At 41.9% G+C, this 25,192-nt stretch overlaps 2 protein-coding genes across 9 annotated transcripts in view; both read left to right on the plus strand.

The window, feature by feature from the left end:
* Positions 1-1,450: 1,450 nt before the first annotated feature.
* C4H5orf63 (chromosome 4 C5orf63 homolog) lies at positions 1,451-10,766 on the plus strand. Of its 3 annotated transcripts, none has more exons than XM_005532230.3 (5): positions 1,451-1,698; positions 3,701-3,831; positions 6,520-6,640; positions 9,282-9,338; positions 10,104-10,766. In XM_005532230.3, exons 3-5 carry the CDS (start codon positions 6,521-6,523, stop codon positions 10,281-10,283), a joined length of 357 nt encoding a protein of 118 aa, XP_005532287.1. In that variant the 5' UTR covers positions 1,451-1,698; positions 3,701-3,831; position 6,520; the 3' UTR covers positions 10,284-10,766. The 3 variants fall into 3 exon arrangements, with proteins under 3 accessions (XP_005532287.1, XP_014116282.1, XP_087910154.1); XM_014260807.2 differs by lacking the exon at positions 1,451-1,698 and adding an exon at positions 1,705-1,848; XM_088054028.1 differs by lacking the exon at positions 1,451-1,698 and adding an exon at positions 3,190-3,584.
* A 4,736-nt stretch (positions 10,767-15,502) lies between these two features.
* Positions 15,503-25,192, plus strand: part of MARCHF3 (membrane associated ring-CH-type finger 3) — a 64,678-nt gene continuing 54,988 nt past the window's right edge. For all 6 annotated transcript variants that reach the window (XM_088054027.1, XM_088054022.1, XM_088054025.1 and 3 more), the window contains exons 1-2: positions 15,503-15,618; positions 16,876-17,023. The gene's annotated coding sequence lies outside the window, so the exon portion shown is untranslated. The remainder of the gene's footprint in view (positions 15,619-16,875; positions 17,024-25,192) is intronic.

The raw sequence follows: 25,192 nt of genomic DNA on the forward strand, positions 1-25,192 counted from the left end.
ACATCAGCCCACAGCTTTAGTTGCCCAGCAGTGGACACTTGCTAATTTTTACTTAAATCTTTCCTGGACAAAGGAAAATGAAGACACCTGACAACTGAAACACATCAGAGTAGTCAAATGGAGCATCAAGAGCATCCTCTTAGCACCTGCCTTGGAGATATTTATATGCACTGATAAGATCCCATCTCAGTCACCTCTAGACTAAACAGGCCCAGCTCTTTCCCTGTGTGCTTTTGTTGTTGTGACCCTTTGTGCTCTAATGATACCCTCCAAAAAATCGGATTGTTTCCATTATATAGTATACCCACCTGAGTGGGTGCCCAAAATCCACGTTGCAGGAGGATGGAGAAGATTTTGAGCCCTGCTGCCCACTTTCTGGTACATAGCGGAGGGCATGGAGTGAGGGAGGTGGGGGAGCTGCCAGCCAGGACTGTGCTCTGGTGGTAGAGCTGGAAAAGCAAGATGTGACTGGAACATCATGGAACTGGAGCCATGCAGAGGCAAGGCAGCACTTTTCTGGAACAGACATCATTGTTCTAGGACACCACAAATAAAACACAGCATCAGCACAGGTGGCAAAAGGTTGGTTCCTTCCTTCCTTCCTTCCTTCCTTCCTTCCTTCCTTCCTTCCTTCCTTCCTTCCTTCCTTCCGCCACTTCCTTCCTTCCGCCACTTCCTTCCTTCCTTCCTTCCTTCCTTCCTTCCTTCCTTCCTTCCTTCCTTCCTTCCTTCCTTCCTTCCTTCCTTCCTTCCTTCCTTCCTTCCTTCCTTCCTTCCGCCACTTCCTTCCGCCACTTCCTTCCGCCACTTCCTTCCGCCACTTCCTTCCGCCACTTCCTTCCTTCCTTCCGCCACTTCCTTCCTTCCTTCCGCCACTTCCTTCCTTCCTTCCGCCACTTCCTTCCTTCCGCCACTTCCTTCCGCCACTTCCTTCCTTCCTTCCTTCCGCCACTTCCTTCCTTCCGCCACTTCCTTCCTTCTGCCACTTCCTTCCTTCCGCCACTTCCTTCCTTCCTTCCGCCACTTCCTTCCTTCCTTCCTTCCGACACTTCCTTCCTTCCTTCCGCCACTTCCTTCCTTCCTTCCGCCACTTCCTTCCTTCCGCCACTTCCTTCCTTCCTTCCTTCCGACACTTCCTTCCTTCCTTCCGCCACTTCCTTCCTTCCTTCCGCCACTTCCTTCCGCCACTTCCTTCCTTCCTTCCGCCACTTCCTTCCTTCCGCCACTTCCTTCCTTCCGCCACTTCCTTCCTTCCTTCCTTCCTTCCGCCACTTCCTTCCTTCCTTCCTTCCTTCCTTCCTTCCTTCCTTCCTTCCTTCCTTCCTTCCTTCCTTCCTTCCTTCCTTCCTTCCTTCCTTCCTTCCTTCCTTCCGCCACTTCCTTCCTTCCTTCCGCCACTTCCTTCCTTCCTTCCGCCACTTCCTTCCGCCACTTCCTTCCGCCACTTCCTTCCTTCCTCCCTCCCGGCGAGCCTCCAGCCCCCTAACAAAACTTTGTGACGCTTCTATTGCTCTCACCGCTGTTACATTGCCATTATTTACATCATTACTATTACTATTACCATTTTACTTTCCCTTTCGGGCCTCGGCCGCCCCCTTGGCCGCCGGGAGCGCTTCCCGGGCCGGTGTCGCTTCCTTCCCGTGCCGGGGTCACGTCACAGCCGGCGCTGCCGGGCTCGTTCCGCCGCCGCTCCCAAAGGTGCGTGCGGGACCGGACACGGGGCGGCTGCGGCTCCTCGCCCTTCCACTCCTCGGGCTTTGCTTCCTCGGGCTTTGCTTCCTCGGGGATGCGGCTGCCCCCGGGATGCGCTGTCCCGGCTCCTTGTCCCTGCGGAGGGTCCGGTTACAGGTTTGCGAGTACCGGCACCAGCAGCGGGGCCGGCTCCTTGCGGGGGATAATGAGGATGCCTCTGGATACACTGTACCCTGCTGGGCTCGCCGGCGGGGCCTCGGTGGTTTACCTCAAAAGTTTCAACACTGACAGAAGTGTTTAAAAAACGTTTCTGATGCTATTTATATAAATAAATGTGTGTGTGTGTGTGTGTGTGTGTGTGTGTGTGTATATATATATATGTGTGTGTGTGTGTGTATATATATATATATGTGTGTGTGTGTGTGTATATATATGTATATGTATATATGTGTATATATAGGTATATGTATATATGTATATGTATATGTATGTATATATGTATATATATGTATAGATGTGTATATAGATGTATAGATGTATAGATGTGTATATGTGTAAATATGTATATATGTATATATATGTGTATATGTGTGTGTATATATGTATATGTATATATATGTGTATTTATGTGTATGTATGTGTATATGTGTATATATATTTATATATATGTATATATGTGTATATATATGTATATACATATATATGTGTTTGTGTATATATGTATATGTGTATATATGTATATATATGTGTATATATGTATGTATGTATGCACATGTATTTTTTTAAATATTTTCTTTTCATAAGTATCACATATGTTCATATATATGTATATATATTTTACACAAATACATATATCATGCATATAATATATGTATGTATACACAAATATGTATCATATATATATCATATATAAATCTCATATATATATCGTAAATATAATTATATTTATGCATATATGTAATCCATATTATTATCTATTTTATATATTTACATGCATATTTGTGTATGTGTATATGGATATATGTGTGTATATATAATGTTTAATATATATATGTATACACTTAAAAGGTACAAGCTGTACATATACACAGATGTATATGTAATATATACATATTATATAATATGCAAGATCATATGCATAATTAATATACAGTATCATTAGATACATTAAATATATTACATAAAAACAGTATAATTAATATAATTATCAATATAACACACCAAACCAATACTACATACTAATGATATATTAATAACACCTTCTATTGGGTCTATATAAATATTAATATGTATTAATGTCAGCAATATCTTAGTATTTTAACATTATTGATATATTTCTTAATATGGTAATTTTAGGATATGTAATGTTATATACATATTATATGTTATATACATAACATGTTAATATGATAATTTAGGATGTGTAGCATATGAGATATTAATATAACTTCATGAGATACGTGATTATAGATAAAATATGCTGTGTTCTATAGTATATATGACATATATATATATGGCATATATATTATAGTCTATTATGCTGTTATTACTATTATCTTTTAAGCTCCATTACAAACTTTACATTATGGAAGCAGTCTGTAGTTTTGTGTAAGTTCTGTATAGTATTCAGAACAGGCCATTACAGCAGGCTGTTGGATGTTATTTAAATTACCTGAAATTTGGAGTGTGGCCCTGGACCAGGTTCTAGGATGCACACTCTTGGGGGGATTACTGAACAAAATGTGTTTTCCATTGGGATGAAGGGATACTTCCCTCCTTTCTGGGATGGAATGCAGTGTGTTAGTGGCATTTTCCCCAGGTTACCCTACTTTGGAGGAGAAAATGCATGGAAGCATTGATTGATGCAGAACATCTCCCCACAGATACAGCTGGTACTGCTGCTGACATCTTTGAATTTTGAGCTCTTGCAAGAACCTGATTCTCCCTGAAAGGCTTCTAGAGTTATGTGCACGTGCAAAAAAAAAAAAGATTTTTGTGTATTTTGCAGGCCTCCTCTGACCATCTGGTGGGGTAAAAGCTGCGTGGGGAACTCCACAGCTGCAGGATTTGCTGTCCCCACTCACGTGGGCTCCTTGGTCTGTGCTTGTGGCACCTGTTTTCCTGTTCAGCATTTCCTTGGTAGGTAATCAAATGCAGACTGCCAGAAACTTCAGTTTCCTTGATGGCCATAGCTCATTTAGAATGAGGGATAACAGGAGATAGGTGTTTTAAATGCCATCAACATGCATTCTGATATTTGCACCTACTTGCTCCCCCATTCTCTTTCAGCTGTTGCTGAAAAGGTAAATACTTCCAGAAAAAAGCCATCCATGCTTGTCTACCCTTGATTGATGCTGAGACTAGGTTTATACAGATAGTTATCTCATCTAAATAATGGAAGGTTTTAGTGTCACAACTTACTTTTCCTACAGATGAGGATTTATTGGGTGATGGAAATTCTATTAACAGCGATCGAGTCCAACTTGGCTTTGCAAAACAGAGCGTGGGCCAAGTTGAGACTCAAAAGAGTAATTTGTTAAATCCTTAGCAGTGTGTGGTGTAGGGGAAGTTAAATTCTCAAGTTTGCAATCATCCTTCTTTGCATTTATGTATTCATTTTTTTCCCTCAAGCAAATCTTCATAATTGGTGGTAGTCTAGAGAGAGATCCAGAATAATTATATGGGAAGTTTCATGCATTTTAGTGACTTTGGTATCATTTTACTTCAGTGAATAAATAGACAGACAGGACTCTGTTTTCTTTTGGTTTCTTATAAAAACGTCCAGCTAGACTCATGCTAGCCCTGGAAAAAGCAGATTCTTTCTTCAGTAGCAGTACTGGTCAGTGAAGGTTTGCTGCTGGATTCTGAAGGTAGAATTGCTTGTAATTACATAAAATTGGTAAGAAGTTAAGGCACTGCTGGCTGATTTCTTTTTGTGGGGTCTCAAAGCTCAGGTAACTGATACTGTTTTATTCATTCCCCTTCAGCTGATGTTTTGGTAGGAGTTATCCTCAGGACAACAGAGCATGGAGAGATCAAAAAGGGGCTATATAGGACTGAGCTGGAGTTATTTTATGCACGTATGTGTGTGGAAGGGAGAATGTGATCTATGGAAATCTGGGCTTCATTCTTTATGCTAGCCACAAAACAATTTGAGAGCATCTTCCTCATTTGGAAGGCTTGCTACAAAAGCTAGCAACGAAAGCATTCTTAAAAAACTTGTCAGAAAGCAGACCTTTTTTCTTCCCCCCATTTTTTATCTTGCACATGAACAGGCCAACATGCTGCAAATTCTCCAAGCCAAAACTGCACCCGTTCTGGATTTCTATTTATTGTGGGTTTAAAAATTTTCCACCTCTGACTGAGGCTCTTCCTGTCATCCAGATCTGCTTTTTTCCCCGAAAGGTTCCAAGCTGGTTCTTACATTTAACATGCAAAATCCCAGGCAGTTCTATTTCCACCTGGCAAAGTGAAACAAATGCAGTATCTGCCAAGGACCATGACCTTTGGCAGTGTGAGCTGTGCCAGTCAGTGCTCAGTGACAGGAATTCCACTGCTCTGCCCCTGCAGCTGACTCTTACTAATAACTGCTGTCCTTTGGCTGGCCAGGAGGATTGGTGGAGCAGTGCCCTGTCACCCATTTGATTTTTCTTGTGATTGTGGCTTAGAAATACAGCATTAAAGTTTAGAGTCCACTGCAGTGTTCTTTCTTAGTGTTTTTTCTGGATAAACTGTCCTTTTAAAAAGAAAAGCTTTATGATACTGCTACTGAGAGATCCAGTGAAGCAAAAGAGTGCTGGGCTCTTTTTTACTGATCATCCTAAACTGTGCTTAGCAGTTGCAATGAAATCCTGCTCACTCTTAATCTGTTTGAAATTGTGACATCACAATTTATGACAATTTATTGATATTTAGCTTTAGATAATAGAGCTACAGGTAAGTCAGGCCTGAAACTGAGCAGAAACAGTTCGGCTTTCGGTAAAAGGGTAAATTTTGGGTAAATTTTCCCGGTGTAAATTCTGGTATCAGGTGTCATGTCTACTGATAATCACCATGCAGACTCCCTTTGGATTCTGAGATCTTTTTTGTTTTGCTCCTGGATCCTAAAATGCCTTTTAAAGGTCACATTATGACAAAAGTTTGGAGGAAGCAGTGTTGTTATTAATGACACCACGAACAGGTGACCTCAAGACTCCAGCATGGCACCCCTCAATAGCACTTAACTTACTCAAAAGAATCACAAACCCATCAATCAATTTGCTGTTTCAGGAAGGACTTGGGGCAGTGTGAATGCTTTTAATATTAGCAAGTTAAATCATCTTGGCTGCAGCTTTATACTCACTGCGGAACGCATTATATTAATATTCTGATTAGGTGCAGATTAGTTTTTTGATGGAATAATTCGGGTAAGTAGACTATGTCAAACACTGCAGCAAGATTACAGAGGTTCAAAGCACAGCACTTTGCATTTTTAAATGTGTAATTCCAGCTGGCATCTGTGGAGGTGGAGCGGTGTAATGCATGTATGCCAGCATTCGCGTTAGGGACTTAAAAAAGGCATTTCAACAAGGAAAACGTAGGTGTTTTGTTTTTCTTTTCTTAATGGAACTGCTGGTTTTGAGCTGCACAGTGTTTCTGGCCTGCCACGTAGTAAACCACCTCCCTGATGAACGTGTTGATACTGTGAGCATAAAAACCCTGGGATGGATGTTTTGATTGTGTGTGATTTAGAGCCGCCACAGAAGCGTCGCGTTTATCCTGACATTAAATTTCATGAGCTATAACTTGGCACAGAGCAACTCAGGGTTTTATTTCTGCCTGAAACAGGATGATGGTGCTCTGTTTTCTGAGCAGAGCCCTGCCACGAGTGAGGCAATCACCCAGCCCCCTGGGGAGACAACTCTGCTCAGCCAGCAGGAATAAGCCAGTGTTGACTTTATTCACCAAGGTAAGAGCTATTTACACAATAAAGCTGGGCAAGACTGTGTGTTTATCAGCTCTGTTACAAAGGAATCACAGATTAAATGGCTTGTGCTTGCCTTTTTTTTTACCCCCCCCCTTCAAAGTAGTGTTTACTTAGTGGGTTTCTGCACACCAGGCTTCGCAGCACAATCCTGCTCTCATTGTAGCAAGCAAGAATTGGCAATCAACAAATATTTCAGGACAGTTTTGCCTCAGTGACTCTATGGTTCATTTGCTGGTTGAAGATTTGGCCCAGCTGCCAGTGTTTCACCCTGAAAATGGAGAAGAGAGAGATGAATTGTTACACACACAATCTGCCAGCCACGAGCATCGGCAGCCAAAGCAGGCTCTTCAAAGTTCTCATGTTTAATTTCAGCACCACCTGTGAGACTGTAAAATGTATCCAAATAGTGCTGGGAGCACGTGAGGGAAAAGTAGATTTGGTTTTGCCCTCTTTTTGCTTTATTGGCAACAAATAAAAGGCGTGTAGGGTTCCTAAGTGTATTTAGAAAACAGATGAGATGAGAAGGAAGGGTCATTTGTGGACTGTCACATTCCATGAATTGTTTTTGATACCTGCATAGTTCTGGAGCTTTATAAAGGATGGCACAGGGTGAGTTATGCTGAATTTATGTGGTTGTTGCAGCTTTCAAGAGGAGAATAACTACAAATGCAAAGCACTGAGAGTGATGATATCAGTGTGGTGGTTTTAAATACGATTAAAATAATTTCTTCCTCCTGCTCAGTGTTTGTTCATTCCATCAGTAACCACACAGAAGTGTTTAAACTGTGTGACAAATGAATAGGTTAAAAATAATAGGTCAGCATCCATTTAATAATAAGAACTATAAAGTTGCAGCTTTCTCTCCCCCTGCCCAATTCAGAATTCTTTCATCATTCAAATGGGGTAAGGTAGGGAATAATGCTCTTACCTTTGGGTTAATAATTGGGAAAAAAAGCTCTTCATGTCTTAAAATTCCTAACTACTAAGGCACTGTGTGAAATTATATTTTCTAGTAGCAGATTTCCAGCAGTTCTCTGAAATGGCCTTTTGTAGAAGGTGTTTTTAACTCTAAATGTTGACTGTTAACTTTAAATGTTCACTGGCAACCACAAAGAAAATTGCAGACTATAAAAAAAATTAATCTATGCTGTTAGTTTATGCTAATTGACCCCTTGTTTGCCTCCTCCTTATTTTTACTGAGGAGAAAAGAGGAGGAGAAAGCAGAAGGGAGCTATGACTTCTGAATCAAACTGATGGAAACAACCAAATGGGTTTCACATTTCAGTCCCCTTTTCTGACCACCCCAGGATTTGTGCAACAATTGCTTACATAAATCTACTTTTAAACAAGATTTCACTGTTAAAATAATTACATTTTTATTTTAAACCAGTACCACCCACTGCCTAAGCTTGCCATGTGGGTAACACCATATTTTTTTCCTAAAAGCTAGCTTCCTTTGCCAAATGCATTGATGTACCTGGTACTTCAGGAAGCTCTCCACAGGCCCAGAGGAGCCAGGTGTGTCCTGTTTTGACTGGAAGGAGCCTGGTGTGTCACAAAACTGATGTGCAGGATCCAGGGTCATTCCTTTCAGTCACCAGTATCTGCTAAACCAGGCCCTCCAAAAGTAACTTTTCAGGACGATGAAGAACACAGCACTTTAGTGTCCTGGGCTCATCCATGTGGGAAAGGCAATTCAAATGAGATCTAAATAAAAGTAGAGTGTTTAATCCGAAGTAATTCACATTCAGGAAATAAAAAGTAGCAGTTTCAGATTAACTTCATATTTGAACAAGCCCTAGGAAGACTTTTCAGTGGAAATAAGGAGAAGAAGGTCTTTTCCAGCTGTGGAAGTTGTTTTGGGGCAGAGGGACAGAGTGATCACATTCACCTCCAAATACTTTACCATGTGAATTACAGGCCAAATCCTGCTGTTGCAAACATTGGAGCAGCATGCCTTCATTTGAGTTACTTCTTCAGATACTCAACCCTAGTGGAAGATGAGGGAGTTTTCAAAAATGTGAGGGTTCTTTTGACCCCACCACAGGTCAAAACACTGCAGTTGTTTGCCAGTTCTCCCTGCTGGAGGTTGCTGTCCTTCCAGCTCTGCTCAATTTCTCCCAGGCAAAGCCAAGCAGGTTATCTTAAATTGTCTTCTTTTCCCATTTGAACTGAGCCATGTGTCTCGATCTGAGACAGGCTGGAAGTTACTTCTGTGGCTTCCTCATTCCTCTTTTAGCAGGAATGGGACCTGCAGCTGTCTTCATTTGGTGATGACAGTGCTTTGAGTATTCACTGCTGACCAAAATGAGGGGTCTCTGCAGGACCTTTCAGACCATTCCCTTGGATCAGCTTTTAGAAGACTGTTAATTTCCTCCATGAGAAATGGAATAGCAGATGTAAAATAATTAAATTCAGTGTCTGGATAGTTTGTTTGTCTTCTTTTCATCCATACTGCACTGATAAATAAAGTTTTAGAAAGCCCTACGTCAGGGCCAGGGTGCAGGGAAGGGAATGTGCATTTACAGTAATGAATGCTCCTGTCTGGGTGTGTTATTTTACAGCACAAACAACTTTTGTGTTTTACTGCATGCTTTAAGCTACTCTGAATGTTTTCATTTAGAAACCATGCCCTCTGTGTGATGAAGCAAAAGAAGTTCTTGAGCCATACAAGAAAAGGGTAATGTATGGAAATACTGTATATGTTTTCTATATGGAAAGAACAGTTAATCAGGATTCTTTCTTTGTAAAAAGAAAATTGCTTGGGTTTATTTGCATCTGTTACTCTTTCATGGATGACCTCTTCAAGGCTATTTCAGCACTGATTTACATAAAACTCATTATCCAAAAGCATTTTGTGACAATGCTACAACTATTGGCAAACTAAACCAATATACACCGTGTTGCAATAGTTCTTGAAAACACCCCTTTTGTAAATACTGTTGCCTTTTCTGAAGGATGAGTTTGCAACTTTTAGGAGGCAGGTAATGCTATTATTGAGGAAGGATGTGACTAAGTGGGGCTTGGAATATTTGAACTATGTGTGACTGCAGTTTTTGCTGCGCTTCAGCCAGGTTTTGATCTCTGTGTTGAAGGATGAAACCTTTAATGGAAGCATTAAGAGCTGTTGCACTCTGCTGCCTGTTTTGTTCCCAGCTGTGTGTTTGTTGAGGTTGCTGCCCACAGGAGAGTGGCTCTGCAGTAGAACAAGTGGAACAAGAATATTCTGGGGTAGGGAGAGAGTCCCTTGTAGAGAGGCAGCCAAGGGTTGTGGCTACATATATTTTGTACTCAAAAAAGCAGGCCCTTCTCTACAACACAAAGAATAAATTCACAGTCTTCAAGAAAACAGCCTTGCATTTCTGAGGAAAACACTGATCAGAAGACAAGCAGATACTGTTTTTCAGTGTCCAACAGGAACTGACATACTTCTTTTCTGCCACAGTTCATTCTGCAGGAGGTGGATATTACCCTTCCAGAGAACTCAGCGTGGTATGATAAATACAAATATGACATACCTGTTTTTCACTTCAATGGGAAGTTCCTAATGAAGCATCGGGTCGACATTCAAAAGTTTGAGGACCGACTTAGGAAGCTGGAGTTGCAAAGCGAGGGAAGCCAGTGAAGAAAATGCTGCTGCTCTGAAGCAGATCTCAAAGGGGAAAAGGTCTGTGAGAAAAAAAAAAAAACAAAAACATCTTCATTACCTGGCCTTAAATGTCTTAGGACATAAGAGCAGGAAAGACTTGAGTGACTTGTGTTCTATTTTGTATCAATCACCCAGCCCAGCTGCACCACCTATTCTGTGCCATTTCATTTGCTGCTCTGTTTTGGGCTGTTTTTTCACTGACAGAATAAAAGCTGCTCTGTAACAGCAGATGAAGTAAACTCTGTTTGTTTGGGGCTGGCATGGCCACCTTTGGGTATCGGGGGGTGGCAGAGGGGTGGTTTCTCCCAGAAGCTGCTGGAAGCTTCCCCTGTGTCCAGCTGAGCCAACACCAGCCAGCTCCAGGATGGACTCCCTGATCAGGGAGAAAGAGACAATCTTTAATAAAATGACCACAAACCTCATTCTCCATCTCCAAACGGGAGGAGAAGATTGAGTGAAGCTGAGCCTGGGAAGAAGGGAAGGGTGGGACAAAGGAGTTTTTAAGATTTCGTTTTTCCTTGTCTTTATCCTACTGTGATTTGATTGGTAATAAACCAGTTTCCCTAAGTCAAGTCTGTTTTGCCTGTGACAGTGATCAGTGACTGATCTCTCTCTGCGTTCTCATCTCAACCCACGAGCCTTTTATTGTATTTTCTCTCCCCTGCCCAGCTGGTGAAGGGACTGGTAGGGTGACTTATGTGGGTGTGTGGCACCCTGCCAGGATCAGTGTTTAAAAGATGATTAGCAGGTGTAGCCTGTAGATATGTAGGAGACTTTTTTAAAGAAGTCTGTGAGCCTATCCTAAATGATAATTTGAAATGCAAAAGGGGGCATTTGCTGTGAAGTTAAAAGGACACTTGATTAAAGACCACACACTCTCACTGGAATTCTAACTACAGAATGGTCATCACAAGTGGATACAACTACTGCTAACACCTCACACTGAATAGTTTATTTGTCACATTTCAGTTCTGTCTGCTGCACAGCTGCAAATCCATTTTTAATGTGGCAAGAATGCCATTTTATCAAGGATTGCTGCAGTTACTTCAGAGCCCCATAGGCGATGCAGGTCTGTGAAGGAGACAGAAAGCCCAAGTTAAACATATTTGCAGGAAGAAAAGAATGACATATTCAGGAAAAGTCAACCATTTTAGGTTAAATAGTCTGGAATAGACTGGAGAAAGTTGCTGGTATTTTTCATGTACTTAATAGAAGAAGCTAATCCCTACCTGCTGCATTTCTGTTTTTCTTATCGTGATGATATTCAGTCTTTTCTTCTCACTAGGAATTTAAGCAGGTTCACTTGACAGATGTGTCTTCACTGAGGGAAGAATCCAGATGCAATGCCTGGCCGGAACAGCAGACTGAAATACGACAGGATTCACGGCAGACTCTGAAGTTTTGGAGTATGGTTTAATAAGAAGTCAGCTGATCTGCTGTGGGGAAAATGGGATGTTCCTTCATGGCCTCACCCTGCAGTGTCTTTAGCATTTGACAGATAATTTGCAATTTGGTGTATTCCCCAAGATGAGAAAGTTCTGGGGACTGGGGAGTAAGAAATTAAAACTAACTTCCAGCTTAGCAGCTTCAGTCCACTCAGGTTGGGGTCTGAAACTATCCAAGATTTCCCAGGAGGGAGACTTGTGCCATTTTTATAGCAGAGAACTTGAGGTAAGTTCAGCCAGATCGTGGATCCACAGTATTTTTCATCACCATTAGCAGAAGAACAGGGCTCTAGAGACAAAAACTTCCATACTTTCTGCAGTTCATAATGCTACAGTCAAACTTCTAATTGTTCCATGGGGTTACTTTAAAATAAAAGATCTGAATTACCTCCGTATCAGCAAGTTCCACTTGCTTTTCTTCTATGATTTCTATGGTTTCAGAGGGCTCAGGTTTTTCCCTTACTGAAGTTTTGTGATAAGAGGGCTGCATAGAGCACTTGTCAACCATAGCTCAAGTGCTCTTCTAAAATATAACAGCATTATCTCAAAGATAGGGACAACGGAGGTCATGTGGACTCACCCCATTTCCCAAAATATATAACAGACAGAGACTGGCAGAGCTCTCAGAGGGAATTTTGCCTTGGTTTTATTTTAGTAAGGTCTGTTCTGGGAAGGGGGAAAAAAAAAAAAAAAAAAAAAAAAAAAAGAAGTTAAAACCAAACTTCTTAATCATTTTAGAATTGATGAATCCCTTGCTCCTTTTTCTGTCAGACTGGAGATTTTCTTCTGTAGCCAGTGCCAGATACTTTTTTCCCATTTATTTTGTAAAGTGAATGATAACAGGATTTCCATAATAGCTTTTGACCATTGCATAGCTCTTATGAGTGAGATGGAGCTTTTCCATTAGGGCTGTGCTGCCAGAAACCTTCCAGTGGTTTTACTGTTCTACGCTTTAAAGAGAATGGAAACTCTCTTTTCATCAGTTTGGACACAGGGACGGGGAGGTGGGAACGTGTCAATAGGGAGTGTTGGTGGCACAGCCTCATCTTCATTTTCCAAAAGCAAGGAAGGATGCATCATATATAAATTTGAGGGGTTTTTTTAAAATTCTTTTTGAATGTAGGAAGTGCAGCAGTCTCCCAGCACGTGCATCTCTCTAATCAAATGTGTTAAAGTATAATACAGATATTAAAATGAGAAGGTATATGCCCCTGCTGAATATATATTTATGGAGCAATATGCAACTCTGTGAAAACTGGCAATTTACTCTTTTGACTGTGAGTATTGGCAAGAGTACAAAACCTTGTAATGCACTATCTCTGTAGTAAAAGGAAGCTTGAACACAAGATGGATTTATTTCCCATTTCTGGCCAATTAAAAAGCACATAGATAATGTCCAATCTTCTTCCAGTAACTATAAAAAAAAAATAAATACCCGCTGGGCTTGCTTTCTTTTGTGTTCTGCTTCTCTGACTCTTTCTTTGTGCCTTTAAAATGTACACAAGACGTGGAAGAAAATGTCTCATTTCTTCTAGACACAGCACTCCAGGCTCCGTGTCTTCCTGTCCAACTGTGATACACAATCTCAGATTCAGCTGTAATCACATGGCCATCTGGATTAACCACACGTGGAAATAAACAAAGCCCCATGTGCAAGTGTTTACAAGTTTCCTTTTTTTTTTTTTTTTTAAATACAATTTTTGTTTTTTCCCTTTTTAAATTTCAGTGTCAGTATCACTTTCTGGGCAGTTTTGCTTTATAATCTACCAGTAACATCTCTCTTCTTTTCCATCATGCCCTGCTGGCAAGAAGCCTCCATCCCATTCTTGTGAAGCTGCTCTACCTTGTAGACCCTGAGTTTTTGAGAGTCATGAACAGTTTCCAGTTAGGGAACTCCAGCTGAATAAAGGCTTGAGCTGCTTTTGGCAAAAAAATCATGGTAAGAACCACAAAACCATTCTCTGTCCTCTATCCTCACCTCTTGTAGCACTTCAGATCAAATCCTGGTTCCTGGTCTGGATCTTCCAGAGGGAAATGACATATGACCAGGCCATCCAAAAAGAGTTCCTGCAGGAGACAAATACTCTCAGCTCTCTGTCTTGTCCATGGGATGCACTGCAGCAACTGAGGGCACTCCAGACCTCCTTCATTTTCCTTCAGTGCTGCCTTCTGGGGCACATATGGTTGTCTGGAAGGATAAAAACTAAATCCCTCCCAGCTGTACACAAATCTCACTGAAAAGAGGCACAACTGCATCCACCCACTTCTCCTGGGGAGAAGGCAAAAGAACAATGGTGAGAAATGAGAAAAGTGAGAAAGAAAGTGGATTACTGCAATGCACCTAGACACCAGGTCAGGGTGTGCAAAATTCAGGGTCTTGCCACAGGCCAGGTAGTTTCAGCCTGCCACCTAAAGAGCTGAGACTTGGGCCATGTAATCTTGTGTCAGTCCAGTCCTTTCCCTTCCTTTCTCCCCTTCCTGAGCCCCTCCCAGGAATATTTAACCTAGGGACCAGTTCAACAAGGTGATACAGCTGAGGGGTTTTTTCCTTGAAGGTTTTTGTGGGTTTTTTTTGTTTTGGTTTGGGTATATTTTTTATTTTTATTTGTTTGGTTTTTGTTGTGTTTTGGATGGTTTTTGTGGGTTTTTTTTGGGTTCGGTTTTGCTTTGATTTGGGTTGGGTTTTTTTCCTTAGTATGACATTCCCTGGAGATCTGCTCCCAGAAGGGTGGCACAAACCTCCCCATCCAGGGGAGAAAGGCACGGTGAATCAAACCACCAAACCACATTGATACACACAGGTTTGATTGCGACACTGGGCACTAATTCAGGCTCCTTCTCCAGGAGGTGAGGCATTTCAACAAGATCCCCGAGGTGCCAGGAGCTGAAGCTGCGGATCTGTTTGCAAGGCTGAGATCCCAGCGACTTCACTGATGTCCCTGCTGCATTGAGCACCTGCATTTCTGCTTGATTTACCTTACCTGCCTCCTGCTAAGGTGTGCTGGGTGACTTGGCCAACCCATGCCGGGCTCTCCCTTTTTATTTTGATGCACAGGCAGGACCTGTGTGCTGTCTCCACTTCCACCTGGAAGTGCAGCTGTGTCGCCGGGGGTGAACATGCAGGTGCAGGTAGAGGTGGGCAATTTTTTTTTTTGGCTTCACTGGCAGGAGAGCAAACCAAGGACAACTCCTCCCTGTCCCTGTGATGTGCTTTCTAGTAAAATTTTAGCACCTCTTGCTGCTTTAATGGGCAGATGTATTCAGGGAACACAGCAATTTTATGAAATACCATCTCAGCCCTGCAATAGTCCTTTATCTCGGAACAAAGCGAGCACGACAGAGGCAGCGAAATGCTGAACTGTGGTTAGGCAAGGAAAAACATTAGCCTTGGGGTTTATCCACCGCTATCTTTGGAACTCGGAGCTGTCGTTTTTGATGCAGCTTCAGCTGGGTCTCAGCGGCTCGGACGCTCCCACTGACATCAGCACCGGAGCATCTCCGGAGGCGCAGCCGGCTCCGGGCAGGCTCCTTCCCTCTCGGACCGTGGGGACGCGGCTCTTCTGAGCTCTTTAACTCCCGTGCGACGAGGAAACGATGGATTCCTTCATTCCCCGCACTGCTCCAGGCTCGCAGGGAGCTGTCGCTACCCGGCCGCTCCTTTGTGTCGCTGCTGCTCCGCGGGTACCGCCGGGGGAGGAGGAGGAGGAGGAGGAGGAGGAGGAGGAGGTGGAGGAGGAGGAGGAGGAGGAGGAGGAGGTGGAGTTGATGGCAGCGAGGTCCAGTGGCCACAGCCGAGCCCGAGGCACATTTTGGCTGCTTCGTCCGTGTTTTTGGAAGGACAGCTGAGGGTCCGGCTGGAGGAATAAGTAAGTGTGACTGGGCACACGGGAATGACAATTCGCGGCTCTGGGTGGGCGGAGGGGGTTTGCGTTTTCTGTGCGGGAGTAAATTGCTGCTGCTCTCCTCTTCTTCTTCTTCTTCCTGCTATTATTGCCATCATCATCATCATTATTGTCGTTGTCATTTGCAGTAGTTGAAGTGAGGTTTGGCTTTAACTCTTTGATTAAAGAGAAAGAAGCAAAGGCGTGTGAGTAGAAATGTCCAGCGGGAAGCGATCTGGGCTGGGAGCTGTTTCGGGCAGAATCCCCTTCGGGACTTTGGAGCCGGGGAGGCAGGAAATACGGATGCTTTATATCCCAGAGGATGTGACAAACTGTAGCCATTTCTGGGATTCAGCCTTTGTATTTTATTTTATTTTTATTTTTTTATTTTTTTATTTTTTTAATTCTTTTTCTTTTTAATTGCCGGGGATCATAGGGCTCTTTGCAGATATAAGGGGTCATGAAACTACTCGGTCATGTACCCGCACATGCCAGAGGAGTTTAACTTCCAATGCAAAGCAATTGTTTAAACTTAAATTTAACCCCGTGTTGCAGCCTCTGGGGCTGCTGATGGTGCACGCAGGATCTTTGCCGAGCAGAGTCTCAACTTGACTGTACAGGGCAACCCAGCCATTCCCAAGCCATCAAAACAGTGAAAGCAGAGCATATTTTCCCATTAGAGATTACTTGTTTTGGCAAGGGTGTTTACAGCCTGTCCAAGGTCCATTGGAATAAACAGGAAAAACTCTCACTGACGATGACTCATGTCCGTGGGCTTTGGACCAGTGCACGGTGTTGGAAATGTGCTTTGCCAAGTGGAACTCCGTAGGTAACCCTCCCACAGCCCCCCTGGCTTGTGAAGGGAGTGGGATGAGGTGGAGAGTGGTGTCAGACAATAACCTGTGGGTTTGTGCCTTGCTGTAAATACATTTGCTAATTGCATGTGTGTTCCTTAGGGTTTTACATGTCATTGATCTTTAATTAATTGCTAATGCCTTACTCTGCTGCGGTTTGCGAGGCTGATGAGGCAAATTGCAGCCCGTCTTTCTGCAGTAATTATTGCTGTGATGGCATCTCGGGGTGTGCAGGGTCTGCTCTGAAACTTCCTGGTCGTGGGGTGCTTGTGTCTGGGAGTTTGCAAGCATCAGACTCACCTGGGAACTCACAGATCGTCTGGCTGCCCGATTTCCCTGTCAGAAGGGACTTTTTCTAATACCTTTTCTGATCTCTTGCTTATCACAGGCCACAGGATTTCACAAACAAACCCTGCATCAAGCCCACGACTCCTGTGAGGTCTCCACTTGCCCTTATGGACAGGCTCCATCCATGGCAGGGCTTCAAGCGTGTTTGAGCCACTGCCTGGTGGCTCAGAGGCCTGAGCTCTGAAAGGGTGAGTAATATCTCCCATTTAAAATGACTGCAATTAGGCTGAGAGCTATTGTGATCTATCAAAATAGGGCTTTGCAAACAATGCCAATTAAAAAGCACCAGGGTAAGGTTGTTGTGGCACTTTCTCTCTGAATTTCTGCGGACTCTTCTTCTCTGCAGCAGACACAAAGAGATGTGTGTGGTTTCTGTAGTAGCAGAAACTTCACCTCTGTTTGCAAACTCATCTACACAGCATGTTCTTTGCACTCCTGCAAAGAGTTTCAAATTGTTTCTGAATGATGTTCTGAAGGGATTCATCCTCAGACCACCATTGATCAGGTGACAATATTACCCTAAAGATGACTCCAGCTAGTTGGAGCAGGCCCAGAAGAGCCATTGTGGGCATCCTTCCCTCAAAATAAAACAGATTATAGACCAGTGAAAAGTATCTGAGAGCATCAAAAAAGTGGTCACAGCTGATTTCTGCTGCCAGGGGGGTGTCCTGCTTTCCTTATGGAAGCTGGCAGGAAGAAATGCTGCTGCTGCTTAGACCCACAGGTCTGAAAGGGAGGGAAATTGTTTGTGGCACAGTGCAGGAAGGCTTGTCAGAAAATCAGAGTGCTGAAAACCAACGAAGTGATAATAAGAACGCTTTTCAAGGGATTCTTGCATTGCTCCCAAGTCATCCCCGCTGTTTCAGCCCCCATGGTGATGTGCTATAGAGATTTTTTTTGTGTCCTTGCTATGGGACACCCCTCCACACACCAAGGAATCTCATATATTTCTTTCTTGTGATTACTGAACTTGTTTTCACAGCAATACAAAGCAACAGGAAGGGGAAAAGAGTGTCTGGTATCTCTCTCACTTTGCTCACATTTAAGCTTCGTGCAAGGCAGTGTAGACCAGAATTAATTACTAATTCTAATTATACTTTGTGTCTTGGCGATATTGATGAAATTTTCAATTTCTAATTTATGCATGTGCAGCTTCTTTTTTTTTTTTTTTCCTTTTCCTTTTCCTTTTTTTTTTTACCACTGCAGCAATAAAGCCAGCAAAGCTCTTAAACACATGCCTATTTTAAGCCTGCCAGCAGTCCCTTTGACTTAATTCAGCTGAGTGGCCCAGGGTGGCCCAGGGCAATTGTTTAATATAAAATTCTCTCTGTCTTGATGGCAGCCAAAGTTGTGGTTTTTTCAGGGTTTGGAGGGAAGAGGAGGGAGGGCAGAAGGGAAGAAATTTTTTTTTCCTGAAGCCTAACACGACTTGGCCAAGCTCTTCTGGGTAAACCTTCAAAATGGGGATTATTGTATGTTAAAAATCCTGGTGTCTCGGTATTTGCTTTCACCCTGAAGAAACTCTGGTTTTTATGTGATACTTATTAATTCCAGAGAGGTTTAGAAGGCCTTGCTCATACCCACAACACTTAATTATAACAAAACCACCATTAGATCTGCCTCAGAAGTGGCTATTTGTCCATTACCTGGAGTATGTCCATGCCTTGGCGCTTTAGCATCCTTCCACACTTCCTTGTCTTCACCCTTTTTCTGACTTAAGCTCTTGCACTTCCCAGGGTTTTCTTTCCCGGTTTTCCAGTAATTACCTCCCAGTTTTTCTTTCCCTGAGAGCCTCCCTCAGCTAAAACACAGCTGGCAGAACCAGGCCAGCATCATCACTCTGCTTTTGTGTCTTCCCTCTCCTCTGTTCAGGGTCAGCCTGAACGCTCTGGGCAGCTCAGGACAAGGATTTCAGCCACCCCTCTGCTTGGGTTTCTAGCAGGACCAATTTGGGGGGTCATTCAGGGCCCAAATCTGGACCAGTGTGAGCCACCAGTGGAAAGGAGGGAACAAGGATGAGCACCAGGGTTAAAGGGAATGTAGTCCTGACACTGATGAAATTTGGATAATATGGGGCAGCCGTGGCCTGTTTGGTTTGCTAATATCACCTCATAAATTCCTGATCTTTGGACGTTCCCTGGCTCTTGAACTGAAAGCTACACCTTCCCATCCTTTTATTTCTTTTTTTCTTCTTATATATGGATGTTGTAATGAATTTCCATCTAACAGCAGTGCATTTGTTGTGCTCTGTTCTCAGAAATGATGATTACTAGCACACTTCTTTCCTAACAACCAGCTTCCTCTTGGAGCTGTCACTCAGTCTGATTTGCTTATACCACAGATTAGCAATATCAGACTTATTCCTGCTGGTGAAACCCAGTGCTTGACACCCTGGAGTCTCAAAATACAGAGAAAGGATGAGGGGGCTATTTATAAAACAGACTGTGGCCAAAAACCTTATAGCCAGTATGAAGTGATGAGGAAAATAAGGCATGCTGGAAAGAAGGGGTAGAAAAAGAGCCTACAGTTTACCAGTCTTTAAATTCAGTATTAAATTGAAGTTATGAACAAATCTGTCCCTGATATTACCCTGTGGTAATATGCATGAATATCTGTTAGTCTTTTGTCTCATTTGAAATGCTCTTCTGTTTTATTTTTTTAAATTAGTATTTTGGTCCCCAGCACTGAAGCTACCACTGTAAGGTATCTGTATTAAATTTTAAAGAATACCTCCATCAATTTTTAACCATCTCCACTTATTAAATGTATTACGTAAACAGTTTTAAAATGTCATTTCCTGAGAGTTTCTGATGCAGGAGCATTGCAAGCAGGTTTCACCTCATTTTGGGGGTTTGGAAGAGCAGGGTTTTGGGCAGCAGAGGCAGGAGAGGTGAAGAGTTGTTACTAATTCACAGAGAAATAGTCCTTTCTCAGGCCACTTACAGGTCAAAGCTAACAAAAAACCACCAGAGATTTTGAGTGGGCTTTGACAGGTAAATAATCAGTATAACTCCAGCTAGTCTTCAGAAAGGTAAATTTCATCCAACCAGGTATTTAAAAGAAGTAAAGAGATATTTCTAAATTTGAATACCTGTGATTTAAAAGTATTAACATTTAACACAGTATTTTAGTCCTAGTGATTATTTGAAATGAGGTTTTATATTTTCCTTTTGCTTTCCAGCATTGTAAGTGACTTTACTTGTACTTCTGCCCCTTTTTGGATTGAATTCTGCTGTCTGCACCTCAGTGTCTGTGTGAGGAAATTTATTCTTGTGAAGACACTGCCAGTGTAAACTCAAAGAGAAATTTCTAGAGAGTTTTCAACATTATTCCCATAATACTTTTTATCAGAGACACACAAGAATTGTAATTCTGCTATCTCTGTGAGGATAATATTAGCAGAGTTCTCATCATCTTTGCTCTGTCCTTACTGGAGTCTTAGCTTTGTGTTAGGAGCTCTTCTGGAGGCATTCCATAAAACTAAATGGAGATTAAAACTAATTGGTTTCTATGTAAGCCACTGTAAAAAATTGAATAATAAGTTGAGGAAATTGTCTTCTTTTTTTTCTTTTTTTTCTGCCATTGAAAAGTTTTATCACAAAAGAGTTATTTTCCTCTCCCATCCTATAAAACTCCTGCTAATGCCAAAGAATCATTCATTATATGTCTTAAAAGAAAACTATAAACAAAAAGAAATAAGAATCAATGTGATTATTGAGCGTAATTTATATCCCCAAAGTTTCAGTGATGCAAAAGCCAATTACAGGAGCACTTCCACTATCTCATTTATTATATTCTGCTGATATTAGTCATGGTGAGTTTCTAGCTAGAAAGATGAAAAATGCAGTTTTCATATTTAAGATCTGATATTTAAGCTTTGAAAACCCCACAATAAAAATGGAATGAGGAGGTGATTCAGTGCTGTAACATGGGACTGGAAGTGTCACAGCTTTTAGAAGCCAAGCCAGTGCATTTTGTGACCTTTGCTTTGGTTCTCATCTGAAATCCAGCATGGGCTGAATTTCTCTGCTTAGGAGCAGCCCTAGGAAGAACTTTCTCTTTACTCATTCCCCATTGTCTGCAGAGAGGTTATTTCCATAGTGAGGAAAATTAGGGGTGTAGGTTTTTCTGCTGCTGACCAAATCTTTGCAGCAGGATCCTTGCTGGACCTCCTCTGATTTTTTAATCTTCTCATCTCTACCTCTGTTTCCTTGTGGAGTAGCTGAGTCTTGGTATTCTTCTCTGAAAATACATTTAGAAGGGATTAGCTGAGGCATGGGAGTCAAGACACTTCTGAAATGCATAGCATTATAATCTGAAATAATTCAGTGCCCCTGTTAGGAACAGTTTTTAATTTAATATACTCATAGTTAAAAGTGAGAAATACAGTGTCAAGGGGAAAAATACTTACATGCCATCAGGTAAAATTTAGGTAGCTACTCTCACTTAAATTCCTAGGTTCCCTTACAATGTTTTACTCAATTAATCGTAGCTGTTAGGTGTCTATTGCCCAGTCCAGATATTTGGCTCCTTTTTAAATTGAACATGATTACTTCAAGTAATTTGCCAGTGTTTTGTTTGCTCTCAGTTTAGTCAGAGAACCCGGTGGCTATCCAGATTTTTTTTTTCTCTAAGATGCATGAATATTTAAAATGGAAATCCTTTCTGAAAGGTATTTGTATATTTAGTATCAGTAAAGCATTACAAACTGACCCGTGAGCCAGAAGGGGAAAGGCAGAGATGCTTTCTCAGATCCATGAGATCCTCAGCATTCTCTAGGAGAACCTTCAAGTTTTTATAGGAAGTGGGAAAAGAAACTGACTCAGTTTGTCTTTGAAAATTGCAGTTATTAAAAAAAAAAAGGGTGGGGGGGGGGAGGGAGGAAATAAACTTGGCGTTAATTTAAGCAGAATTTTGGAGCAAAACAGGAATCTTTTCTGCATCCCAGCTTCTTATAGGAATATATTTACTAGTACCAGGCTGATACTGCCTCTGGTTACTGACAGGAGCCATCTCCTCATGCTAATTTAGGCAGTTGAATAGATGCCCAAAATCCTGGGATTATTTAGATAAAAGTAGGTAGGGTTATGCAGCGAGGACTGAGTTTGAATCTGTTATGAGAGAGACTCATCATTCACTTGCTGGAAGTCCTGAGCAGAAATAACCCAAACACAGGGTACACCACACAGGTGATTGCTGCAGTGACCTGTGGAAACTTCTGGGCTCACATTTTCACGTGTAATTCTCTGGATTGAGCACTTTTAACTTCAGGCAATAAGCTTTAAATCAGTCTCTCAAGCCCTTTCAAAAGGAGTGTTCAGGGGGAATTTTTCTGGTCAGGGGGACTTCCAGTGCCATGGAGGGTTTCAGTAAAGTTTCAGATCCATCATCTTCATCGTGCTGTGGATCTGATCACGAGGTCTGTAGGCATGACCTGGAATTCCCTCCCTTTTCAAGCTACAGATTTGTGCTCTGACTGTTGGGAGGAATTTGAGTTCTGGCTGTGCAGTGCTCAAAATCATCCCAAAAGAGGCTGCTGCAAGCACATCTGTGGCTGTCCAGCCAGCCTTCCCTGTTTGTGCTGGGTCTGGCTGGGGTGGAGGTAATTCATTAATTCAGTAATTCATTAATTCAGTAATTCATTAATTTAGTGGAAGCCCATAAATTGCTGAGGTTTTGGGTTGTGGCTGCACGGGTGTTGTCAGGGTTTTTGCTCTCTGTGCCTCCCCTGCCTCCTGCCCCCACAGCAAGGAGGTTGTAGGTTTTTGGGGGATGACCTGAGCTGGCCAAAGGGTTTTCCACAGAAATTGTTGTCATGCCCAGCGATAAAACCTTGGGTAGGGGAAGATGGGTTGGGGGTCTTGTCCTGCAGCTGGCATAAAGCTTTCATTAACTGATATTTATTAGGATCAGTAAACTCAAATGAATAAATAAATATTGTTGTGAAGCTGTGACAGCCCAGGCAGTCTGAAGCGTTTTAGAATTGGTAATTTGTAAAAAGCTAGTATAGAAAAAGAGTTGTACCATATTTCACCCCTGCAATGGGATTTCATCCAACATTTTAACTTTCATCCAGCAATCAGGTCATGGCACCAAGCATTCGCTGCCAGCCTCCACTGGGACCATCTCCATCATTCCTTTTGCTTTTCTCTCAAGCTCCTGTTCCAGATTAGCCTCATGTTTAACCTATTAAACTGTTGAGTCCTGTCCACACAGCTGAGCTTCACCCTGGGAACGTGGTGGCAAAACAAATCTTTGTTTCTCTTTGCTGTGAGTGCCACCACTAAAGCTGAAACCTGTTTCTGTTCTGTTAAGTGAGGTAATGGATAACCAGCAGTGAATTTGAAGGCTGCCCTACAGGCAAATAACTGTAGATTGCCCTAACCTTGTTTTTCCCACTGGCCACAGCAGTCCTTGACACTGATTTGTCACCTTCTCTCCTTCCGTGCCTTCATGAAACTGAATTAAAATCTTCCTCCAAGTCCCACATAGCTTTGCCTGCTCAACACTTCTCTTCTGCAGAGGTGTTGAGCAATATCCACTAATATCCACTTTTACCATCTCTCTGACCACTCTGACCTGTCTCACTCCATCCTCTGACCAGGTCTCCTGTAATCATCTCTGTGTTTCTGCTTGTGCTGCCATATGTGGGAATCTGCTCACGACATTTTCCTCCCAAGGTTCTTGCTGGTGCAGTGAGGATGACAAGGTGACTTCTGGACATCCCTTCCAGCCTCAGCCTTCCTGTGATTCCACCTGGAAGAGCTATCCTCGACCCCTCTTCCAGTAGTTTTCAGCATTAGCTGTGTGTAATTAGAGCTGACTGTCCATTTTAGTTAAGCACCAGTCCTATCTCATCATTAATTCCTGTAGCACTGTAAAAGGGGAATTATCTAGTTGTGAGCACCATTTGCCTAAATAAGCTGTCACATTTCCCTCTAATTTACACCCTGTTGCTTTATTGTATTTGGATTACAAATGCCCTAGGCTGAGGAGTTTACTTATTATTCCTATTAGGAAAATATTTCATCTATTAACACAACCATTAAGAAATCAGCAGAAAATCATTTTTGGGTGCAGAGACACTGTCACTTGGCAGCTGTGGCCTTCCAGAGGAGTGCTGCTGCAGGTTTGCGCCTGGTGTCTGTGTTTTCATGTGCTGAGAGCTTCTGGAGAGCCAAAACGAAGCTTCAGCCCTGATCAGGGCTGGAGGTCTGCACAAGCACTGCCACCCATCCTGCTGCCCCTCCAAAAAACTGCTCCAGGCCACGGGGGTGCTTTGAAATTCTGCCTTCATGTGCTGCCAAGAGGATTTCTAGAGCTAACAAAGGCTGACATGCACTTTTGCAGGTGGTGGCTCCCTCTTTGCTCTCTGGATATTTGAGAAATTGCTGTGGGGATGAGGACGTGGTACAATGTTTGTGTCATGCCTTCAAGCTTTTGATGGTGAAAATGGTGGGGTGTCATTTAACCTGAAAAAAGAAGGAATTTTTTTTAAACTAAAATAATTATTTATGTATATCCGACCTGCTGATTAGTCCCTGTAATACTCAAGATGTTTAAGCAGCATAGAAAAACAATAACAGTGCAATAACTTAATATTACTTAATTTATTATTAATTGTTAAATAACTTATTTCTTAAATAGTGCTTACAAAGTTTCTTAAAAATTTCTTTAAATATTTGTTTATTTAAATTTCTGAAAGATTTCTTTATTTAAAGAATTTATTATTAATTGTTAAATAACTCAAGTTATTTCTTAAATAGTGCTTAGAAAGTTTCTTAAAATTTTCTTAAAAAGTGCTAAGAAATACAGGTTTGAAGGCTGTCCTGTTTACCTTCCCAGCAGACTGTGTTCAGTAACTGTACTTCAAAAGGATGAGGATACTTTAAGTTTGTTCACTTTATAGACTCATGGTGTCTGTAGGTGATCAGTTGTAATGTGAACATCCTCTATCCTGTAAATATTATATATTATCTTTTAAAATCAATTTTCCTTCCTTTCTGAACTTAACGAGGAATATGAAAATTAAAATAATTAAATAATAATTATTTAGTATTAAAAATTAATATTTAAATTTAATGTTAAAATATTAAATATGAAAAATATTAAAAGACAATTCAGTCTTGGTGCTGCTTGTGAGTGAAATTTTTAAAGGAATCCTTATGAATAAAATGCTAGTAGTGGTGCTAGGATTTAACACATTTCTTAGTTGCAGGCAAAATGCTAAAGAAAACTTGAATTATTCTTTGGCTCTTGCTTGAGCAGTGAATCCCAGACAACTTCTAGAGCTTCACCTTTACCAGAGTGCAATCAGTGTTGCCAAGGAGAGTTCAAGGGTTTTCTGGGGCATTTGT

Source organism: Pseudopodoces humilis, chromosome 4 (genome assembly GCF_049639895.1).
Source record: "Pseudopodoces humilis isolate 2021_Gansu_Grassland_sample_001 chromosome 4, ASM4963989v1, whole genome shotgun sequence".
In the NCBI taxonomy this organism is placed as follows: Eukaryota; Metazoa; Chordata; class Aves; order Passeriformes; family Paridae; genus Pseudopodoces; species Pseudopodoces humilis.

Excerpts from the sequence above, each read along its gene's own strand:
- C4H5orf63 (XM_005532230.3), top strand. The coding sequence starts at position 6,521 with ATGATGGTGCTCTGTTTTCTGAGCAGAGCCCTGCCACGAGTGAGGCAA. Across the intron at positions 6,641-9,281 it reads TGTTGACTTTATTCACCAAG|AAACCATGCCCTCTGTGTGA; the intron begins GTAAGAGCTATT and ends GTTTTCATTTAG. Across the intron at positions 9,339-10,103 it reads TTGAGCCATACAAGAAAAGG|TTCATTCTGCAGGAGGTGGA; the intron begins GTAATGTATGGA and ends TTTCTGCCACAG.